The 20,419-nt window shown below is 34.7% G+C and overlaps 1 protein-coding gene across 1 annotated transcript in view; it reads right to left on the reverse strand.

Annotated features, from left to right (window-relative positions):
• Nucleotides 1-2,397: 2,397 nt before the first annotated feature.
• METAP2 (methionyl aminopeptidase 2) overlaps nt 2,398-20,419 on the reverse strand; it is a 30,751-nt gene continuing 12,729 nt past the window's right edge. The window contains exons 4-11 of the mRNA XM_010857996.1: nt 17,067-17,169; nt 10,632-10,793; nt 9,734-9,915; nt 8,876-8,970; nt 8,535-8,631; nt 4,373-4,476; nt 3,752-3,867; nt 2,398-3,069 (exon numbers count right to left, since the gene is read on the reverse strand). Coding sequence (XP_010856298.1) covers nt 2,817-3,069; nt 3,752-3,867; nt 4,373-4,476; nt 8,535-8,631; nt 8,876-8,970; nt 9,734-9,915; nt 10,632-10,793; nt 17,067-17,169 — 1,112 coding nt within the window. The 3' untranslated portion in view covers nt 2,398-2,816. The remainder of the gene's footprint in view (nt 3,070-3,751; nt 3,868-4,372; nt 4,477-8,534; nt 8,632-8,875; nt 8,971-9,733; nt 9,916-10,631; nt 10,794-17,066; nt 17,170-20,419) is intronic.

Genomic DNA, 20,419 nt, shown 5'->3' on the forward strand with positions numbered 1-20,419 from the left:
AATCAGTCTTAAAGAGAAAAAAATGCATAGGACATAGAACTGTTCAAAATTGGCATCTGAGCAAAATGTTCAGCATCTCACTTAGAATAAGTAACTAAAGCTGGATTAAAATGCTCTTGCTAGTATTATGTGACTACTAAAAGCCTGTTAGATATTTAAACATTGGGCCCTTTTTGAAATTAAAATTACACTTGCATTTTATTAAAAATATAGTATGAAATACTCATTGCTCTTCCCTAACAACCTTATTAGAAATCTTTAAAGTCCTACTGCTGCTAACTTTATTCAGAAAGAAGAGAATCCACTAACCTCTATAGATTTGTTAAGATCTTAGCTCGGTGTTAACTACTAGAAAATCATTTATCTTTTTTCTCAAGTAGGTTTGCTTACAGTTTGAAATCATCAGGGGCAGCTGATCATGAAGTGCAATGAGAATTTACCACTTCACAGACAAATCATTCATGCCAAAACTACAGCTTGAGTTTAAATGGCTAAGGTTTAAAATTATTCATCTATTAAATACCTATGCAAGTTGTTACCTCAACTGTTAATGTAATTATACCTCATTAAAGATTTATTGTGGTCAAGATACTTGAGTCTAGCCTTTTTTAACATCAAGGATTACTTTAAACTATACCTTATAGTGTACCTAATTTTAGTGCAACAGTTTAAAAACAACTCTGGAAGCTATGTTGTTTATAGTGGTAGAGTCACTAGCCCTTTACTTTTTAAACCCTTAAAACTAAAACCGATGGGGGAGGCTGTTTGTGTGAAGTCAAGGAAAGGGGACTATGGGAACTCTGTACTTTATGCTCAGTTTTGCTAAGAACCTAAAACTGCTCTAAAAAAAAAAATTAAGGCTATTTAACAAAACTAAAACCAAGTCAAGATTTCTTACAGTATATCTCAATGTGGATTTCTACATTCTGTTAAATTTATCTAACAAAAAAACAACGTATTTTGGTTGTAAAATAATTTACTAAAGGCACTATTGTTAAACATCAAACTAATACTTTGTTACCAATAAGGTACATCATTGTAAACATGACAAAATGATTTTCAAGAGATACATCGCTACCAGGTAAACAATACAATTTTTTTTTTTAAAGTAACAGCTTTCCTATTTACAAGATCATATCCCTTCCAGCCATTTCAGGGGCATGCAGTAAAGCCATTGCTCCCAACTTGGGAAGGGAGCTTGGAGCTTACAATTAGAGGGCCACTACTGCTAGAGATCTTACAAAGCTCCAAATGTTTGACTCAGTTCTAAAGTTCTTGGGTTTAGAAATAAAAATACTTTATACTTCCCACCAAAGCCCCAAAAGAGCTAGCTGGAGGGTCCAAGCCCTGTAACATGTCCAGGCATGAATTGGTGAGCTCTGCCACTTGCCCATCATCACAGGAAATGGAAAAAAATTATTCAAAGGTAGCTATTGAACATTAGCACCATAACAAACATGGCTCATATAGCTAAAACCTAGGCTGTGTATCCCACAAGGTAACATTCATTTGTAGCTCAAATATGAAAGAGCAGCTTTTTAAATGTATAGTAAATGATTTAGTACAGAAGTCAGGTTTCTCCTATGAGAAAAACGTTAAACACAACACAAACTAAACAGCATCCCCAAGGCAATCTGTGCTACAGCATATACAAATTAAGGCTTTACCCTGGTACACAACAATTTTGAAATTATGTGGGAACATTCCCAACAAATCATTCACACAGAATTCAAGCAATCTGTTTAAGAACTGTGGGGTTCAGTTCAAATATTTGGCATCTTACATTCAACTTATGTACTTAGCTATGAGTATCACTGTAACTTCACTTCCTGAAAGTGAAATACCACCCATGATGTTATGAATTCAAGCCAGTCCAGGGGCAGGGTGCTAGAAAATCTGGTTCATAATGAAAAAGCATAGTAACCGAAATAACTAGAATGAGATCTAAACATGGAAAGTACTGTTTTTCTTTGTGTGGTTTTAAGTGCCCCTTTGGCTTACTGAGTAAGCTAAATACATTTTTCAATAACTACTACCACTGGACAAAGGATCTAAATGTTGAGATGCTAGTAAATCAAGGTTTTAAGTTGGCACAATGTTCCTACTAAGTTATGTTTTAATTATATCTTTCTAATATCAAGGGGTTAAATGAAAGACAAGCATTAATACTGTCCTAAAAAAAGTAAAGGCAAAATATTCCTAGAGCTGTATATTAACTTATGAAAATTGTCCTCCCACTTTATGTATGTATAGTTCTTGTTTTAGCCACTCAGTCAGAATAAAACTTTCAGTGTGAGGGTCTACAATCCAGACAAAAGGCTCTACGTTTTCCTACATTATACTATGCTAAACTATTTCCTATACAGAATTACAACCACAGACATTGAAATATAGCTCTCAGATCTGAAAATGTCTTTATTTTTTAGAAAATGGATTCCAGGAAGGTTAAAAAGCAATACCAGAGGGTATATAGGCGCAGAACTGGATGTAGTAATTCAAAGCATTCAATTAAGAATATGGCAATATAAATATCTGAAAAGCATCTCTTAGGTGTTTGAAACAAAATGTATAAGTCATTCCTAACTATTTGGAGCTTTACAGACAGAAAATGGTTAACATTTCAAAGTCCTGGAAGCTTTTTCCTTGGTTAATGGCATTAAATGGTTTGCCTTTGATCAAATTCCTTCCTTTTTAAACATGGATAAAAGTATTACATAAGTCCACTGTTAAGACAACATGTTGCAAATTAAATCTGGTATAATGTATTCCAACAAAGCTTAGAAAATAAAAGGTGTTGCGGTGGCTTTGGACTAAGTTTAATAGTCATCTCCTCGGCTGACAACTTCTTTACATGTTGGACGCAAAAGTATGGTGTGTTCAAACTGTGCTGTATATGATCCTTTAATGTCACATAATGGTGGATATGGGTCTACAATGCCCAAGTCACACAGATTCTTCAGAGCCATCAAGTATTTACTTTCTCCCAAACGATCCAGCCATCTGCGGCAGAAGGCAAGAGTGCCAAAGTTTTCATTGATGACATTTAACAAGTGTTTTGTTCTTGGAAGCCTAAGAGAAAAGTGAAAGATTAATAGTTGGCTAATAAGTTACCAACTCATTTCCCCCATTAAGGAAAACTCAGAACTATGACTTTACTTAGTAATTAAAGTTCAAAAAACTCTCTCTGCTGCCTCGTTCAACTTCCAAAAACCAGACTGTAGAATACTCAATTACAGATGGCAGATGGAGAGGAGACCAGATGAAGGTTATCTTATATTTATATGTCTATGTATGCAGTGTTAAATTTCAAGTACAAACTTATCAATAATATTAAGGTGGGAATTCCCCTTTTGGGGGGAATTTCAGCATCAAACTGAAAAAGATCTGATCATAAAGAAGATACTTCAATCATATCCAAAAGTTTTTAAAAAGTAAATAAAAATACAAAGTTTACCAACGGCAAAAACAGTAACAAAAACCTAGGAATGCCAGCAAAATAATAATCTGTAATTATTACAATTATTGGAAACAAGATATGAAGAGAATACTTAGATCATTTCATCTCAGTTAACATTTCTAATAGGGCTTCTTTTTTTTTTTTGCTGAATTATAGAAATTGTTTACAGACTACTGTTAGGCTACAGAACTGTGCATTTATGAATGTACCACTGTGGATGTCCATCACACATTTTAAAATGCTGTTAACTGGGAAGAGAAACTCATCAATCTTATAAAACGAATAGCCTCTCACCTTATTGGCACATGTCCAACATCAAAATTTTTCATGTAATGTGAACATTCCATATCATCATGAACCACACCTTTTCCTGTGCTACCAAAGGTTTCAATGGCATATACTTCTCCTTCCTAAAAATATATGAGTAAAGGGAAACGAAGAAAAATTGAGAATGAATTAAAATTCCCATCTTAACTTCAGGCTGAGGTATTCCCCAGTTAGTGTAAGAAATCACACACCTGGCAGTCCTTATCTGCCTTTTCCTGATTTACCTCCTTAGCACTTTTGATCTCTGTGTTGTCTATTAGAACGTAGACTTTACATGAGCAGGAAATTTTGCTCACTACTATTATACATCTCAGTGCCTACTAAAGAGACTGGTACCAACAAGATGCCCAATAAATAATCAAGTATCGACTAAACCTCTGACATGCCTCACTTGCACAGCCAATTGAGCCCCAGTGTGACCAGACACAACCTGCACACTCACACAGCCCAATTCCTGTTGGGGTTAGTATCAGTGGCAAGTTAATTTTGCTCAACTACTATATACTCAACTACTACTAGCTTCATAGTTCAGAAGAAAAAGAAAAGTCAAAATGCTTGACAGAAGAATAGTGCTAATGGCATACGTACCTCCATTCTTGTTGCCTCTCCTCCTTTCACAATGGGCACTGTTTTCCCAGCATGTATTCTATATGGCCCAATTGAATGTCCATTTAGATTACGGATTGGTTTCACTGGCATAATAGAAAAAAAATGTATTCAGGGTTTCAAGGCACCAACAGATCTCTTGGCCTTTGGTACAGAGTTCAAGTATTTACTTAAAAATCAGGTTTGGTGCTACTAAATAACCCCACGTTAGTGGTCTGGTGGTTTAGTCGCTAAGTTGTGTCCAACTCTTGTGACCCCATGAACTGTAGCCTACCAGGCTCCTCTGTCCGTGGGATTTCCCAAGCAAGAATACTGGGAGTGGGTTGCCATATCCTTCTCCAGGGCATCTTCCCAACCCAGGGATCAAACCTGGGTCTCCTGCGTTGCAGGTGGATTCTTTACCAGCTGAGCTACCAGAAAGCCCAACCCCACATTAAGATAGTTAAATACAAACTGGAAAACTAGAGGGTTATAAAGTTATTTATTGCAATGTTACAGATTAAAAACCAGGAGTAGGGAAAATAATGGAAAAAGAATAAATTATGTGATGAGGACATAATGGCGGTCTATCTATGGACCATCTACAATCCATCTAGGCATACGATATCATGTATATAAGCATTACAAACAAGAAAAATATGTATTATTATGGTTATGAACCAAAAGGTAATTTGAAAATGAGGATTGTGTCAAAACGACAGTGTTAAGAAACCCTAAATTTTATTATTACATCAACATTTCAAGTGGTAAAAAAGAAAATCGACACAACCCGAAAGTCCTAGAATCAATGACAGAATAAACAAACTGTGAGTATCTTTACACAGTGGAACACTTATTCAACAATAAAAATGAAAAGCTAGGGATATACTGACCTGAGATACAACCAAATGAACAAAAGGCACAATTATATAGATATGGTGCAATCCTATAGATATACACGTACACATAACAATTCAAAATTAAGCATAATATACTAAATATTTAGGGATGCATAATTAGGTAAAGATAAAAGGAAATGCAAATCTTTAGACAATGGCTTATTTGAAGAAGTCTTATGTAACCAAGAAGGAGTATATAAAGCTGGGGGGCTTCTGTAACAGCAATATTCTATTTCTCAAGGGGTGAGGTAACATAACTTTTACAATTGTTTAATTCAAGTTTTTAAATTGTGTGTATTTTCAGTTTTTGTTATATTCCACAATAGAAACTTTAAAAAAAAATCTAGTTCTACAGTATTAGAATTCTCTACAGAATCCAGTGTGAGTTACCTTTCTTCTAGGGCAGAACTAGGTAGCAAGAGTTTGTTATTTTTCCCCCAAATCTTTAGCAATGATAAGCATATTACAAATTTAGGGGTGGTGCAGAAAAATAAGACTCTCAGTTGGCTTTTTAAAAAAGTCTTCCTTATAAAAATGACAAGCTAAATGTGCTTTAAAATTCAGCAAGCATTACTATTCCCCAAGACCAAACAAACTGACCCCCTAGACCAACCAAAAACACATTTAAAAACATTTCTTAGCTATCCCAACCTAACACATATAACCAAGTTACATAGAAGAAGCAGGGCTCAAGGTATACAGGCTGTGGACAGTGGCAGGCTGATTCTGGAATCAACAGCTATCACGGTTATTTTCTAATTCTATAGTTTCCACTCCCTTGATGGCCTAGCCTGGTTCTGTTACGTGGTTTAGGGAAATTGCTTCTTAAAGTTCAGCCTGTAGTCCATTTCTTCATGTTCTAAATGTCATGATCTGTCTATACTCTTTCTGCTTAAATTAGTAAAAATGAATTCTGCTACCCTCAACTAAGAACCAGAGAAGGCAGTGGTAACCCACTCCAGTACTCTTGCCTGGAAAATCCCATGGATGGAGGAGCCTGGTAGGCTATGGTCCATGGGGTCGCTAAGAGTCAGAAAAGACTGAGCAACTTCACTTTCACTTTTCACTTTCATGTACTGGAGAAGGAAATGGCAACCCACTCCAGTGTTCTTGCCTGGAGAGTCCCAGTGATGGGGGAGCCTGGTGGGCTGCCATCTATGGGGTTGCACAGAGTCGGAGACAACTGAAGCAACTTAGCAGCAGCAGCAGCTAAGAACCCTGATCAATACAATAACTGACAAAAGAAAAAAAAAAGCAGATGCTGAAAGAATAGAACCTAAAATGCTGCACCGGCTTAGTGGAAGAGGTAAGAATGTAGATATTAAAGATTTCAACATTTCACCCTAGAAACTGTTATGTGGTGACTAAACCTTAAGTCAAACTGTCACCTACTGTGCCTTGAAAGGCAGACCACATTCCAACCAAGGTTGTAGAATAAGGAGAAAATGGAAGGGAAAGATAATCTGAGAGAAACTTAAGTATTATTTGTTGCGGGACCAATCTCAAAACTGGGGGTGGGAAACAACAACTATTTTTTGAATACTAATAAATTCCAGGCATGTCGTAAAATTAACATTTCTCAAAAACAAAACAAAAAACATGGTATCATGAATACTATTACAGTCAAAGTTATAGATGTTATCTAAAGATGGTACTGATGAGCCTAACTGCAGAGCAGCAATGGAGACACAGACACAGAGAACACTTACGGACACAGCTGCAGGGGGGAGGAAGGAGAGGGTGAGATGGATGAAGAGAGTAACATGGAAACATATATTACCATATGTAAAACAGCCAGCCAGTGGGAATTTGCTGTATGAGTCAGGGAACTCAAACCAGGGCTAGATAACAACCTAGAAGGGTAGGGTGAAGGGGGTAGGAGGGATGTTCAAGTAGGAGCGGAAATGGGTAAACCTATGGCTGATTCATGTTGATGTTTGGTAGAAACCAACACAATACTGTAAAGCAATTAATCCCTCAATTAAAAATAAATACATTAAAAAAATTTTTAAACCAAAAAATAAAAAGAAGTTATCTAAGCTCAAAGATAGACTTGCCTAACTCCAAAGCAAGTTTTCTTCATTAGCTCTTAACACCTCCCATCCATGTGTGAGAAGCCTTAAGAATTTTTCATGTGGGACCTCCCTGGTGGTGCAGTGGGTAAGAATCCTCCTGCCAATGCAAGGGACATGGGTTCTATCTCTGGGCCAGGAAGATTCCACATGCCATGGAGCAGTTAAGCCCGAGAGTCACAAATACTGAAGCCTGCACGCCTAGAGCCTGTGCTGCATAACAAGAGAAGCCACCACAATGAGAAGCCAGTATACCGCAATAAAGCTTGCAGGCAGCAACGAAAACTCACTGCAACCAAAAAAAAACCACAAGTAAAAATTAATAAAAATTAAAAAAAAAGTTTTTTAAAGAATTTGTTATTTGTACAGATGTTCATAGGTTTAAGGATCTGCAAGAGAGCAACAAGGACAGGCACCATCAAGCCTTACAGGAAAGAAACACTGGGCGGTTGGGAGCGACACCCCAGTCCAAAAGTATCAGCAGGGGAATGCAAAGGACACTGAATGATATGAGTTTCCTGAGGGGCAAGGAGCATGAGAGTCTCCATGCTTCCTCAGACTACAAGGAAGAGTAGCGATTTGGTTAAAGGAAATGTAGGAAATATTCCACAGGGAAGTTCTTAAGAGACACAGAGAGCAATGAGCATAGATTAGGAAGGAGAATGGTGGCTGGAAAGTGGTTGGATAGACCCTGGGAAGTGGAGAAAGGCTAGACTGACAACACCAGAATGCACAATGACTCTGGGATTGTGTAGATTGGCAATGGCTGTGAAAGACTAGACAGCAAAGGGAATAAACATTAAAGGAAGGGATTAACACAAGGAATTAATTGGTCTCTAAATTTTGAATTCAACATAAAAATAGAGGGGAGGAGTCATCAATGGAAACGGCCTCTTACTTCTGCCTGAGCCTTGTAACTAGTCACAGAAAATCTAGCCTACATCTGGTCACCCTGGGATAAATCCTCCCATGTCTTAACAGCAACCAGAGTAGACTAACAGTTCCCAGCAACTAGCTACCACAGAACTCCTACCACGAACAGGCCATTTCCCTTGTTTCCCCTCTTTATATTCTCAATTTCCAAGAGAGAAAGATACAGCAGCTGACCCAAAGAAAGCACTCAACACCATCTTGCAAAATTATTTCTGCCAAATTAAGACATTTCAAAATAAGATGCATTTTTAGATAACATACCTTGATATGTCTTCCCATCTATTTCAACTTCATAGGATTCCATAACTTCTTGGATAGCCTCACCAACATCACAGAGACGAACATCAATTCCGGCACACTAAGAATAGAATCACATATACTCTGTTACTCAAGGTAGAGAATTTTACAGGAACTTTCTAATATCTTAAAATAAGGGACAATCAGAAATAACTTCACCTATAAAAGCCTTCCATACACTGTACTACAATAACTCACTTAAAACCCTAAGGGTGGTACACCAGTCTTACATAACCTGAAGTCCTTAAACAGCCTATAAAGTGCTCAAAATATATTAAATGAGATGGTGCTTACAGTTCACATACCTTTATTCCAGTGTTAGTGGCATCTTTGACAGCTTTTAATAATGTATCATATTTGGGATTAAAAGTGACAGTAAAAGCACAATCGATAATCCTACCTGAAAGAGAAAATTTGTGTTTAATTATCAGTTAGTCATATTACCTACTTTATAGCATCTACATTATTAATTAACCTTGCTAATTAACAGAAAAACAAAATGATGGGCTCTAATGAAAGCAGAACTTCAAGTCCCTAGACAGCATTCATAATCAATGTTTCAAAATGACAAAATTAATTCCAGGGTTACTTCAAGAAAGCACCAATTCAGTACTCACCAGGCAGTTATACAAAAATAAAAACAAATCAAACTGAGAAAGCCTGGAGAACTAAGTAGCACAAGTGGGCAGAGAAAATGTACAGGTCCATAGAACACTAACCACCAATCCAGCTTCTCCAGCTTAGGAAGACCTCAAGTGTTTAAATCTAAGCTTTGCTTTCTCACCTGTTAAGTGAAAGTAAAAGGTACTTACCTAACAAGGGTGTGTAGGAAAGAATTGAGAAAAACTAACAATTATGTACAAAGGTTGGTAAACTCAAAGGTTCTGAGTAAATGTTTACTGTTATTATATGAATAAAAAAGTTTGAAAGACCTGAATGAAGATGTAAGATTCTATTTTTCAATCCTTGCTATAATAGGTAACAAACCTAAATTACCCAACAGTTTTCACTGAATTCCATTAAGTAGTATGCTTTGACATAAATCTCAAAATCTGCCTCAACGTATTAATAACTCTACTGAAAAGTGAGACATCAAAAAGGGAAAATGTTCAAAGAGTTCAATATCTACAGCCCTACCCAAGGAATTATTTCTAAGAACTCACCACTTATATGTGTTCCAAAGTCTATCTTACAGATGTCATCATACTGTAATACTGTTGTGTCACCAGCATTGGGAGTATAATGGGCAGCACAGTTATTCAGAGAACACCCAGTAGGAAATGCCAGGCCTGCGTTTAATCCATTCTCTTTTATTAACTTTCGTGAACAGTCTTCCAACTTCTCACTAAAAAAAGAGAAAGGAACTTCTTTACTTTTACATTCTTACCCTTGATGTACCTTACAGCTCATCAAGTTCAGAAAGCTGACTGAAACTCTTACTTTCTGGGAGTGATCTGAGCACCTTCTGGATACAACTAAGTAACAGTTCTCCAACTAAATAACTACTATGAAAACAGTTCATCTCTAAAAAAATACAGAGAATTTAATCCACTAGAAAAACATGATCCACTTTCAACTTAATTTATCAGGAAATACGACTCCTGACTTAGACTAAAGGCTGATTACATTTTTCTCAATGTTGCAAGTTTTAAAAATTCTTAGATCAGAGAATTAAGTTGCCCTACAGCTAATTATTTCTCAAGGGGAAAACTGGAGAAATAATCACTTTCTTCATTGCATTATAAAGGTTTTGTGTCCCAGAATTTTAATTTACCATCACTTGCTGGCTAGCAAAATAACAGGTTTTCAAACAGAAAATAAGAGCCAGGAATGTGTGCACTTGTACATATGAGAACACGAGTACAGAACAGGGTGGATGAGACGCAAACACCCTCTACGGTTTCCTCAGTACATCAGCACTATAAGGATTACACAAGGTATTTCTAGAACCTTCACTTTAAGATCTTTGGCAAGGCAGTAATGAAAGACAAACATAAACCTGAAGAGTTAGAGCTAAAAAAACTTTTTTATCACATTCTTACAAAAACATATTCCTTTTACCAGATTTCTATCATTGTCATCCCAGGCTTGATCCAGCTCATAACATATTTTCTAACTTGTCGATGTGCTTCTGCAGCTTCTCGAAAATCATTCCAAATCTCTTCACTAGCTTGATCTAATGCTTTCTTTTCTTCACTTGTAGTTCTCCAAGCAGCTGTTCGCCTTTATAGTATGCATAGTATAGCATTAGTTATTTAAGAAACAGCAAAATAAGCATAATAGCTGAGCGATAAAATACACTAAGATATTCCAGGCAAAAAATTACATACTCAGATTTTTATTAAAAGTCAGCAAAGTTTCTGAAATACAAGTACCCACACAGTTACAACAAAGCCAAATCAAGTTAAAGCTTCTGTAAGACTCTTAGAAAAAAAGTCATTCTTTCACTCCAGGTATTATGAATTTTAAAGGTGAACCAAATATTAGCATTTAACTTCACCAACAGGGCATGCACTAAACCCAAAGCCTTGACTTGGCAATCTGCATATACCTTCCTCAAAACATAAATTATATGCTTTTGTAGGATTTTTCTAACTTTATACATACATAAAACATCTTCCTCGAAGGAGATGGCTCATATTCTAAAACTGCTAGGGTAACTGATTTTTATATTCAGTATTTGGGAATGAAGAGATCTACTGACTCCCTTTTTAAGTAGTACATTTCAAAAACAGTAACTTTTCAAATAAAAGTCTTTTGTTTTTATAGTTTTCACAGATTCTTAACCAATACTGAATACAGAATTCACAAGTCAGTGATCACTGAAGTAAACATTATACTTAGTATAAGAGTGATGCCTTCAAGACATAATTTTTATTTGCCTCAAAGTTAGTGGTCAGCAAACTACAGCCTGCAGGCAAATCCAGCCTGGCACCTATTTTGTAAATAAAACCGTTCTGTGACACAGCTATGCCCATTTATTTACATATCATCCATAGCTACTTTCATGCTCAACAGCAATGAATTAATACTCAAGACCTAAAATATTTTCAATCTGAGTCTCTGTAAGAGCTTACCCAACTGCTTTAAACTGCCGCCCGCTAAAATAGTGACTCAAAATGCTTTGAGTTTTTTTATGTGTCAACATCAAGTTCACTATGATTACTTCCTATTGCAGCAGCAGCTACCTGTGCCAACATCTACTACCTCTGATTTGCTACACAGGCCCAAAGGAGCTGTCCTATGTGAAACCTGGAGTATTTAAGAATCACCGAGGCTTCTTTAGCTGTTTACTGTTTGGAAATACATTTTGGATCTATGTACTGATATTTTCAGAAAACTGAAATATTACAGTACCACCAGTTTAAGGTCAGTTTTAAACCCATTACATACTTAATCAGTCTAGCCTTTTCTCTCCAAGTCCAAATCTCTTCCCTGAAAACCAGGAACCCAAATGTTCTAAGAATAAATCATTCTTAGGCACAAGAGTACTGGCTTTATTTTCAGATAATTCTGGCACATACAGCTACAGCCATACCTGGCAGCAAAGGCTGAAGCATCTTTTGCTTCAAAAGCCAAAGATTTTAAGGAAAGCAAAAGTATGAGCTACTATTTACTCTACAGTGGTAAGACAAAAGGCTACATCCACAGGGAACTGATGGATATCATGTATTCAGGGCAATGAAAACAGAATTGGTCATTATGAATTCCCAATTTCTTCTCAATCCAACTGTTAAGATTCTTCAAAGTGATTTCTTACAGGTTAAAACATAAGTTTAATTAAATTTCAAAAGATATTTGACATTTTACAATTAGAACATGATACAATAAGATCCCCAATATGGAAGTCAACAGATCTCGAGACTATCTTACACTTCTGAAAGGCTGCATGGCTGACTCTTGAAGCAGTGGATTCTTCACAAGATTATGTAATGTTCTGCATTGTTAGTAAAGAACTATTGATCAAAAACTGAATTTAAATAAACTATTTTGCTAAGTCTTGAGTTCAAGATGAAAGTCATTAGAGATATCAGAGAACCTACTGTCAGGGTCTATAATTTTAATTCAAGGTCCAAGTGAAAGGGAAAATATGAAGGAGTCTCCCTTTTCTTAAATTTGATTTTTTGACATTCAGTTTACTTAACAAAAACTTATAAATAAAATTAAAATATCATTCTAAGTCATAACAAATATTTTAGAAAGGAATTAATTAAACTGACAGATGACATATGCTTTTTCACAAAATTATGTCTGCAAAACAAAACTATCAAAACAGTTGCTTGCAAGACAATCTTTACAGGAAATGTTTATAGAATATGTAAATTCTTCACACCTCTTTGATTTCGGAGTCTTAAATTATTTTATCATTTTTATTAGTGGATTGTTAAAAGCAGAAAAAATAGAAGATCAAAAGACACAAAGGTATCTGAAAGGCTCCTCTATCCATGGGATCCTCCACGCAAGAATACTGGAGTGGGTTGCCATTCCCTTCTCCAGGGGATCTTCCTGACCCAGGGACTGAACTCAGGTCTCCCGCATTGCAGACAGATTCTTTACCATCTGAGCCACTATTTGCATTTTAAGGTACTACATGCCACATTTACCAAAACCATTTAAAAATGCGTATCTTAAAAAAACACATGTCGTTAGCCCAGAAAAAATTAAGCACTCATGCTGAGATCAACTCCTTCCTGTGAAAAGTGGTATTTAATGAGAAAAAGAGGAAATTCCCTGGTAGGCCAGTGTTTAGAACTCTCCGCTCTCCACTGCCAAGGGCCTGGGTTCATTCCCTGGTCAGGGAACTAAGATTCCACAAGCCATACAGCTTGGCAGGGAAAAAAAAAAAAAGCGTGTTTACATTGCCTATGAGAAGAGAGTACAGTTGGTTCCTAACTATAGTTAGTAAAGGAAAATTCTTCTTCAGAATAATGTCAACAAATAAGTGTAGAAAGAATGTCAGAATTAGACATTCACCATTCTGAAGTCCTCATAAAATAACTGACAAAGCAAGGATCATCAACAGATATTAAAATAATTAAGATTGTTTAAAAAAAAAGAATATTCTAACAGTACCCTACAGATTACTTAGAAACTGCAAAAAGAATTTTAAATAAGAAACAGCTGGCTATAACCACATTAACCAAGTGATCAAATAAGGTAAAACTCATAGCAGACAGTAAACTGATTTTAATTCACAGGCAGATTTATGAAAATTTTTATTTTCTTTTTTGCTTATCTATATTTCCTAATTGTACGACAATGAATATGTATTGCTTGGATAATTAACAAATGTCCCAAAAAACTGCCTACTGAATTTAGAAATATAAATCAAGAATTTCAAATAATTCTTTGTTCCATTTCTAGTGATCCAGAATGAGAAAAATCAGATTCCATTAACATACGAAGATGTTCACAGTAATTTTTCTAGTGGTTGGTTTCAAAAAATTTTAATAACACAGAAAATGCACATAAAATGTTAAAAAAAATTTAAGAGCAACAACCATCCTGGTAAAAACTGATTTCCAAAATCATGAATTTCTACATGTAAGGAAGATGTTCCTAAGGAATGAGATGTTTACATTCTCAAAGTAACTTCCCTAAAATTACCAATTACAAGAGGGAAAAGAATAATGATACACCAAAAGAAACTGAATAATATCTTACCTAAGTGAAAGAAACTGACATCAGGAGCCTGAATATGTGACAACCATGAAAAGGACACAATATCTACTTAATGTAGTAACCCACCCAAAAATGTACAACTCTCAAATACTTCAGAAAAATGGTACATGTATTACTCCAAGAGATATTATAATATAGAATACCTTCCTGTATTATTTGAAAAACAGAAGCTACTTTACTTACACAATGTTTAATTTGCATCAGAAAATGACAGCAAAAAAGAAAGGGTAGTTTCTAAGATATACAAAATTTCAATTTTTTCCTTGTATTAAACATTACTTCCAGTTTCCTATTAACAGTGTATTAACAAGTACAGGAAATCAATGGCTTTCTTGTCCTTCAGCAATTAGAAAACAGAAATGGAATTAAAAATATCCCATTCATATCAGTAACAGAATAAAACCTTTACAAACAAATATAACAAAAAAAGAAGATGTATGTTAAAAAAAAAAAAATCAGAATGGGTTGGAAAATATATAATGACATTGGATACTATAATACAACTGTCAATTTTCTGAAACAAATACATAATTATGATGGGATTCCAGTAAGAAGGGCATTTTTCTGTGCATATGTGTGTTAAAACTAAAAATATGACCAAAAGTACCTAAGAAAACTATAAGAATTATGTTTGGTTGGGCTGTATGGCAGAGAAGCACATTCACTCATCGAATTATCAAAATAAATAGTATAGAAATAGACAAAGAGATGAGTGGAACAGAATAAATAATACAGAAATTGGTTCCATTATGCAAGAGAATAGAGTTCCATTACATGAGAGTAGTAGACGGCAAAAGTGCTCATTCAATTAAATAGAACGAAACTACTAAACAAACAACTCTAACACAACTGACTACCCGTTTAAAACAAAATAAAATTAGCACTCCCGACCTTAGACAAAAAAGTCCAGACCAATTCAAGATGTAATAAAACAAAAAAAATAGTTTTGAGAAAATAAGAGACTGCTAAGAACACAAAAGTACAAAATATGAATATATACTGTGATTTAAAATCTTTAAATTTCCGTAAGAGCAAAAGAATAAAACCAGTAATCAAAAGACGCTCAAAATCACTAGCAATGTGGGAATCATAAAATACTAATATATTAATTTGGCAATTCCACTCCTGAAGAGCTATCACGTAATAAAACTGCCAGTATATATGGAGATATATATGTGTCTATCCAAACACATATATGTATATATACATATATGTGCATAAGTATATGCACATGCCTTATTGCAAATGGTTTATAATGGCAAAAAAAAAAAAAAAAAAACTGGAGGCAAAGTGAATGCTCAACAATTAAAATGGTGGAATAAAGCACTGTATGATCACACCACAGAATATTATGCAGCCATTCAAAAGAATAACAGAACTTAATAATCAATATTTTGATTGACTTGGAGGGACTTCCAAGATGCAGCCCTGATGAGAAAAGCACAGAGGAGAAAAAAGTGTACCTACAATTCTACTTTTGTACACCAAATGATGACCAAAACACTCTCCTTACACAAGTAGAGAGAGACATACACATACATGAACATAGAAAAATATGGAAGGCTACCTGCTAGGTGGTTACATGGGTCTGGAAGAAAGGGAAGGAAGAGGAAACAAGCAAGCAAAAAAAATAAAAAATAAAAAAGATTATATTAAAAAATAAGTGTGATCACATTGTATGCAACATGAAAATTTAGGTAATTAATACAAAACTCCATGTTTATGACATTCTAAAATGCTTAAGATAGGGCCAGTAACTGATGTATTCAAATTCAAAGAAAAAATGCCCATGCCATAAAACATAACATCATGTTCCTTTCTAACTTTAAAGAAAAACAATGATGTCTTTATATAGGTCAAGGAAACAATGGGACAGTAGAAGCTTTCTTAACCAACTATTGCAACCACTGGATTAACCAATGCTCCTGATTATCCCTATAAATTATATGGACCAATGCCCACTATATTCTGAGTATTAGTGACTGGGTTTCTATTCTGAATAACAGTAGCTAACACTTACTTAATGCTTACTATATGTCTATCACTCTACTAAATAAATAACTAAATATTATTCCTCTCAACAACGCTATGAAGTGCCCATGTTATGGATTAGGATATGAAAGCACAACATGATAAATTACTTGCCCAAGTCACAAAGCTAATAAGTGTTAGAACTGGGATTCAAATGTAGATAGTTTGGTCCCAGCATCCAGACTCTTAACTAGTCTGCTAACCAGAAAAAATTTACTCTTTCAGAACACTTCCAAAAATCAAGTGATCTGTGCCCAAACCAGTATAAATCATCTGTACTTGTTACTGCAATGACACAATTTAATTATACATTACTAAAAAGAATTGTTTCTATGAAAACTAAATTGACTACTCAGAGAAGTTTTCAAAAAATACTTCTGTCAAATGGAAATGATTTCAGAAAAAAGATGTAAAGATACAGCCATCAGTCCTCAGATTACTTAATTTTTGCTGTCCACAGAAACTCAAAATGAAATGGACTCAGTGCATTATGGATATAGCTCACAGGAAAAAAAAAAGTGGAGTCCAATGCAATCTACACTTAAGGATCAACAATGATGAAAAACCAATGCTTGTTTTAAGTTAACTCTTATCAGTAACGATTAACCAACTACTGGTCCCAATCATTTTGGATAAGAGGGCTTCTACTGTATTTTCTCTGAAACAAATTCCTAAGTTTTTTTATTTAGGTAGTAGAGCAAAGTTCCAAGAAAAATTAAATCTGCTTTATTGCTAAGCTACAATTTTTGAAGGTCATACTGGAAGTTATTTTGTGATCCTTACCCATCTTGTGTGGGTGGGTATTCGCATTCTTGTCCTTTGGGAAATACACCATTAGGATACAGGTCACATATTGGAACTGAGGGAGGGTCTGTTTGAACTTTTGCTGTGAGATACAAATAAAGCATTAACTTCTGTAGTTAAAAACAAAATTAAGCAGTTATCATTACAGTTTTTCTCAGTTCCTAATTGGTATTACATGTCCTGACTGAGGAACCTCCTTGTTATCACTTTTACAGTCAAAAACAGAAGATATTTCACCACAGTGGCCACCTTCTCTTATTTACAGTTATTTGGGAATAAAAATATTCAACTCCTCATAATTCCATTATGTATTTAAACAGTATATGCTTTGGCACAAAGAACACTTCTAATGTTTTTGTCTTCATTTACTATACTGGAAATGGAATAGCATATAGAAGAAGCCTTCACAAATAAAAATCAAAGAAGCGACAAGAAAATAAGAAAGAAATCCTACAGCAATAAAATAAAATATAAAGCCATTATGTATTAATAAAACAGGTAAAAAAATTCTTAGAAGGGTATATTACATATAAAAGTTAAAGAATATACATTCTCAGTGCTAAAAGACTTTAGGAACCACACACAAATTTCCAAATACTTGGAAAGTTTCAGTACTTAGCATATTTTTTAAGGATACATTATTTCCCAAACTATATTCTAAGACACCACTGTTTCAAAATGCTTTTTAAAAAATGTTTAGAGATGTGTCTTCTAAAAGTCTGCGTAAGACCTAGTTATATACTTCTTACTCTATGAAGAACAATGCTGTATCCAAGGAATGTCAGGAAGTTAAGTGATTTATACAATAATACATGGCTTTCAATGTATACCTGCAGCATTTACCAACTACCAAGTTGAAGTGTGTGGTTATCTTTTGATTATAACCTGTCTTATGTTACAGGTTTTTAATCTGAAATTTTAACACATATTTTATGACAATTGAGCCAAATCATTTATCTACAGAACCACTTTTTGGTTCCTTCTTTTAATGGAATACTCAGTATTTCACAAACACTATTTTCCTCTTTTTGAGTAATGTTTAGAATTGTTCTATGGGCAAGTAAACTTGGGAAACACCATTTTAGGTTCCTCCTAAGAGGGAACATTTAGAATTTTGAAATAAAAATGACCTTAGATGTCACCTAATTAAGCTTCACATTCAAATCCAGGAATCCTCTAACATCCCTGACAGATGGTACTACATGCCTGACAATGAAGGCAGTCATTATCTCCCCAGCTAAAATCCATTCATTCTGGGAGAACTGTAGCTGCTATAAAGTAATATCCCCATTACTTTCATCTGTTAGCTCTACTTTACTCTTCTTTTCTACTGCTTCCTTCCTCTCTATGACGAGAAGGCACTTTAAGGGATACGGTTCTTAACACTTGCACTCATACTCACCAGCCTTCTCAGTGTTTAATCTGGTACTAGATTTTACTTCTACTAATAGTTCAAATAAGGTATAATCAGTATAAGACTACACTTGATTCTAAAAATCCTGCTGCTACTGAAAGGTCTGGATTCCTAGCATTTTCCTTCACATTGTACAAGCATCCAAAATCCTTAGGATCCTAACTAACACCTTATACTAATTTTATATATGTCTATTTAAATTTCAGATTGTTAATAATTCAGTTTCCTTTTGAAATCTTGTTTTTTTGTCAATCAAAGGATTATCTCATAATCCTGAAATTTCATCTACAAATCTAATAAAGATGCCTTTTATATTGTCCACAAATTACTAAGACAAGATAAAGGACTCAAAGAGATCATCAGAGAAAAAGCAAAGAATTTGTAATCAAAATAAATTGAAGCCTAACCTTTACCACTTATTAGCTGTGACTTGGACAAATGGCTAAATGTGCTAAGCCTCAGATTCCTCATCTACAAAACGAAGAACTAGATGAAATCTTGGATAACCTTTGAAAATTATAATCTACTATGTCCAAGTTATTATCTAAAACTAGAACAATTTTAAGTATCTGTACTGCACTTAATTATTAACTATCACTTACAATTCTCTCACTTTATAGATGAGGAACATGAAGGCAGTAAACTGCTCCTGATTATATTATTTGGATTATTTCAGAAGTGATTTATGACACAAACAAGACATATTCAAAGCAAATTAGAAAGCAACAAATCAAAACACAGAAAGAACCTAAAATAGAACCTGAAATAAGGCCAATACAAAACTAGCTTTGGCCCTAAATCCTCTAGCAGTCAATAAAAAACAAAAAGGGGCGGGGGGGTTTAGATTATTTGCATAGTTCATATTTCTGCAACAAAACACATTAACTACTCAGGAAAAGCACAATTATTCTTGATACTAAGATCAGACAAAGAGAGGTCTTTCAAGAGTGCTCATAAAGAAATATAACGAACAGCAAGTTCAACCACCTCCTTAGAGGAGGCACAATAAGCGCTGATGGTATCATACTAAAATGCCCTCAGTGGAAGAGTCTACCAAGGGCAAATACAAAGCAGCCTCTAACACTCCTCCCTGCTTATCTACCTTCATTAGGAAGCAATTTTAGAGTATCTGGAGAAATTGATCTCTCTCAAGCCATTTTCAGGTAACATTATGCCTTAAAAGCACTCTATGAACAATTTTTGAATGGAAGGAATATGACATTATAATTCCTAGAGATTCCTAGAAAGCAAGTAATCTATGCTCATTAAATACAGATTATGCTAGAGGCAGAAATGATATCCTGAGTAGAAGAATCTAACCAGAATAGATTCCTGACAAGAAAGAAAGCAATCCCATCTACCCCTGAAATGTATCAGGGAAATATCTAGCAGAGCTAACAGCTTTAAAAAAATAATAATTTGAGTATTTTCAACACAGAGATAAAAATGAAAGTCAAACCCTCAATATTCTCATTCATAAAATTTTATCCTGAAGATTTAGCCAGACAATCAATGGTCCCTGATGCCAAAGGGCATCCAAGATTAGAACTCATTCTGATTCCCAACCCAATCTTTGTTCCCCAATACCACACAGTCACCCTTTATTCTCCCTAAGAGTTTCAGGTCCCTTAAGATGTTTGGCTGTATTATTTATAGAAACAAAATACAAGTAGGATTATATTTTAAGTGAATCTGAAATAGCACAATACAAATATTACTAATAAAAATTCACCATATTCACAAATTTTAAATAATGGGATTCCTCATTAAATATGTCAAGAATCTCTTTAATATCAAAACTGGTAGGTGAACTGCAAACTGTTTATTCTATTACCACATGGTGGCATTATTTAAGTCATCACTGACAAAATTATCTGAATTATTCAAATTTTAAATTATAAAGTTTTTTATGAATTCA

The sequence above is a fragment of the Bison bison genome, unplaced genomic scaffold (assembly GCF_000754665.1).
Source record: "Bison bison bison isolate TAMUID 2011002044 unplaced genomic scaffold, Bison_UMD1.0 scf7180017864383, whole genome shotgun sequence".
In the NCBI taxonomy this organism is placed as follows: domain Eukaryota; kingdom Metazoa; phylum Chordata; class Mammalia; order Artiodactyla; family Bovidae; genus Bison; species Bison bison.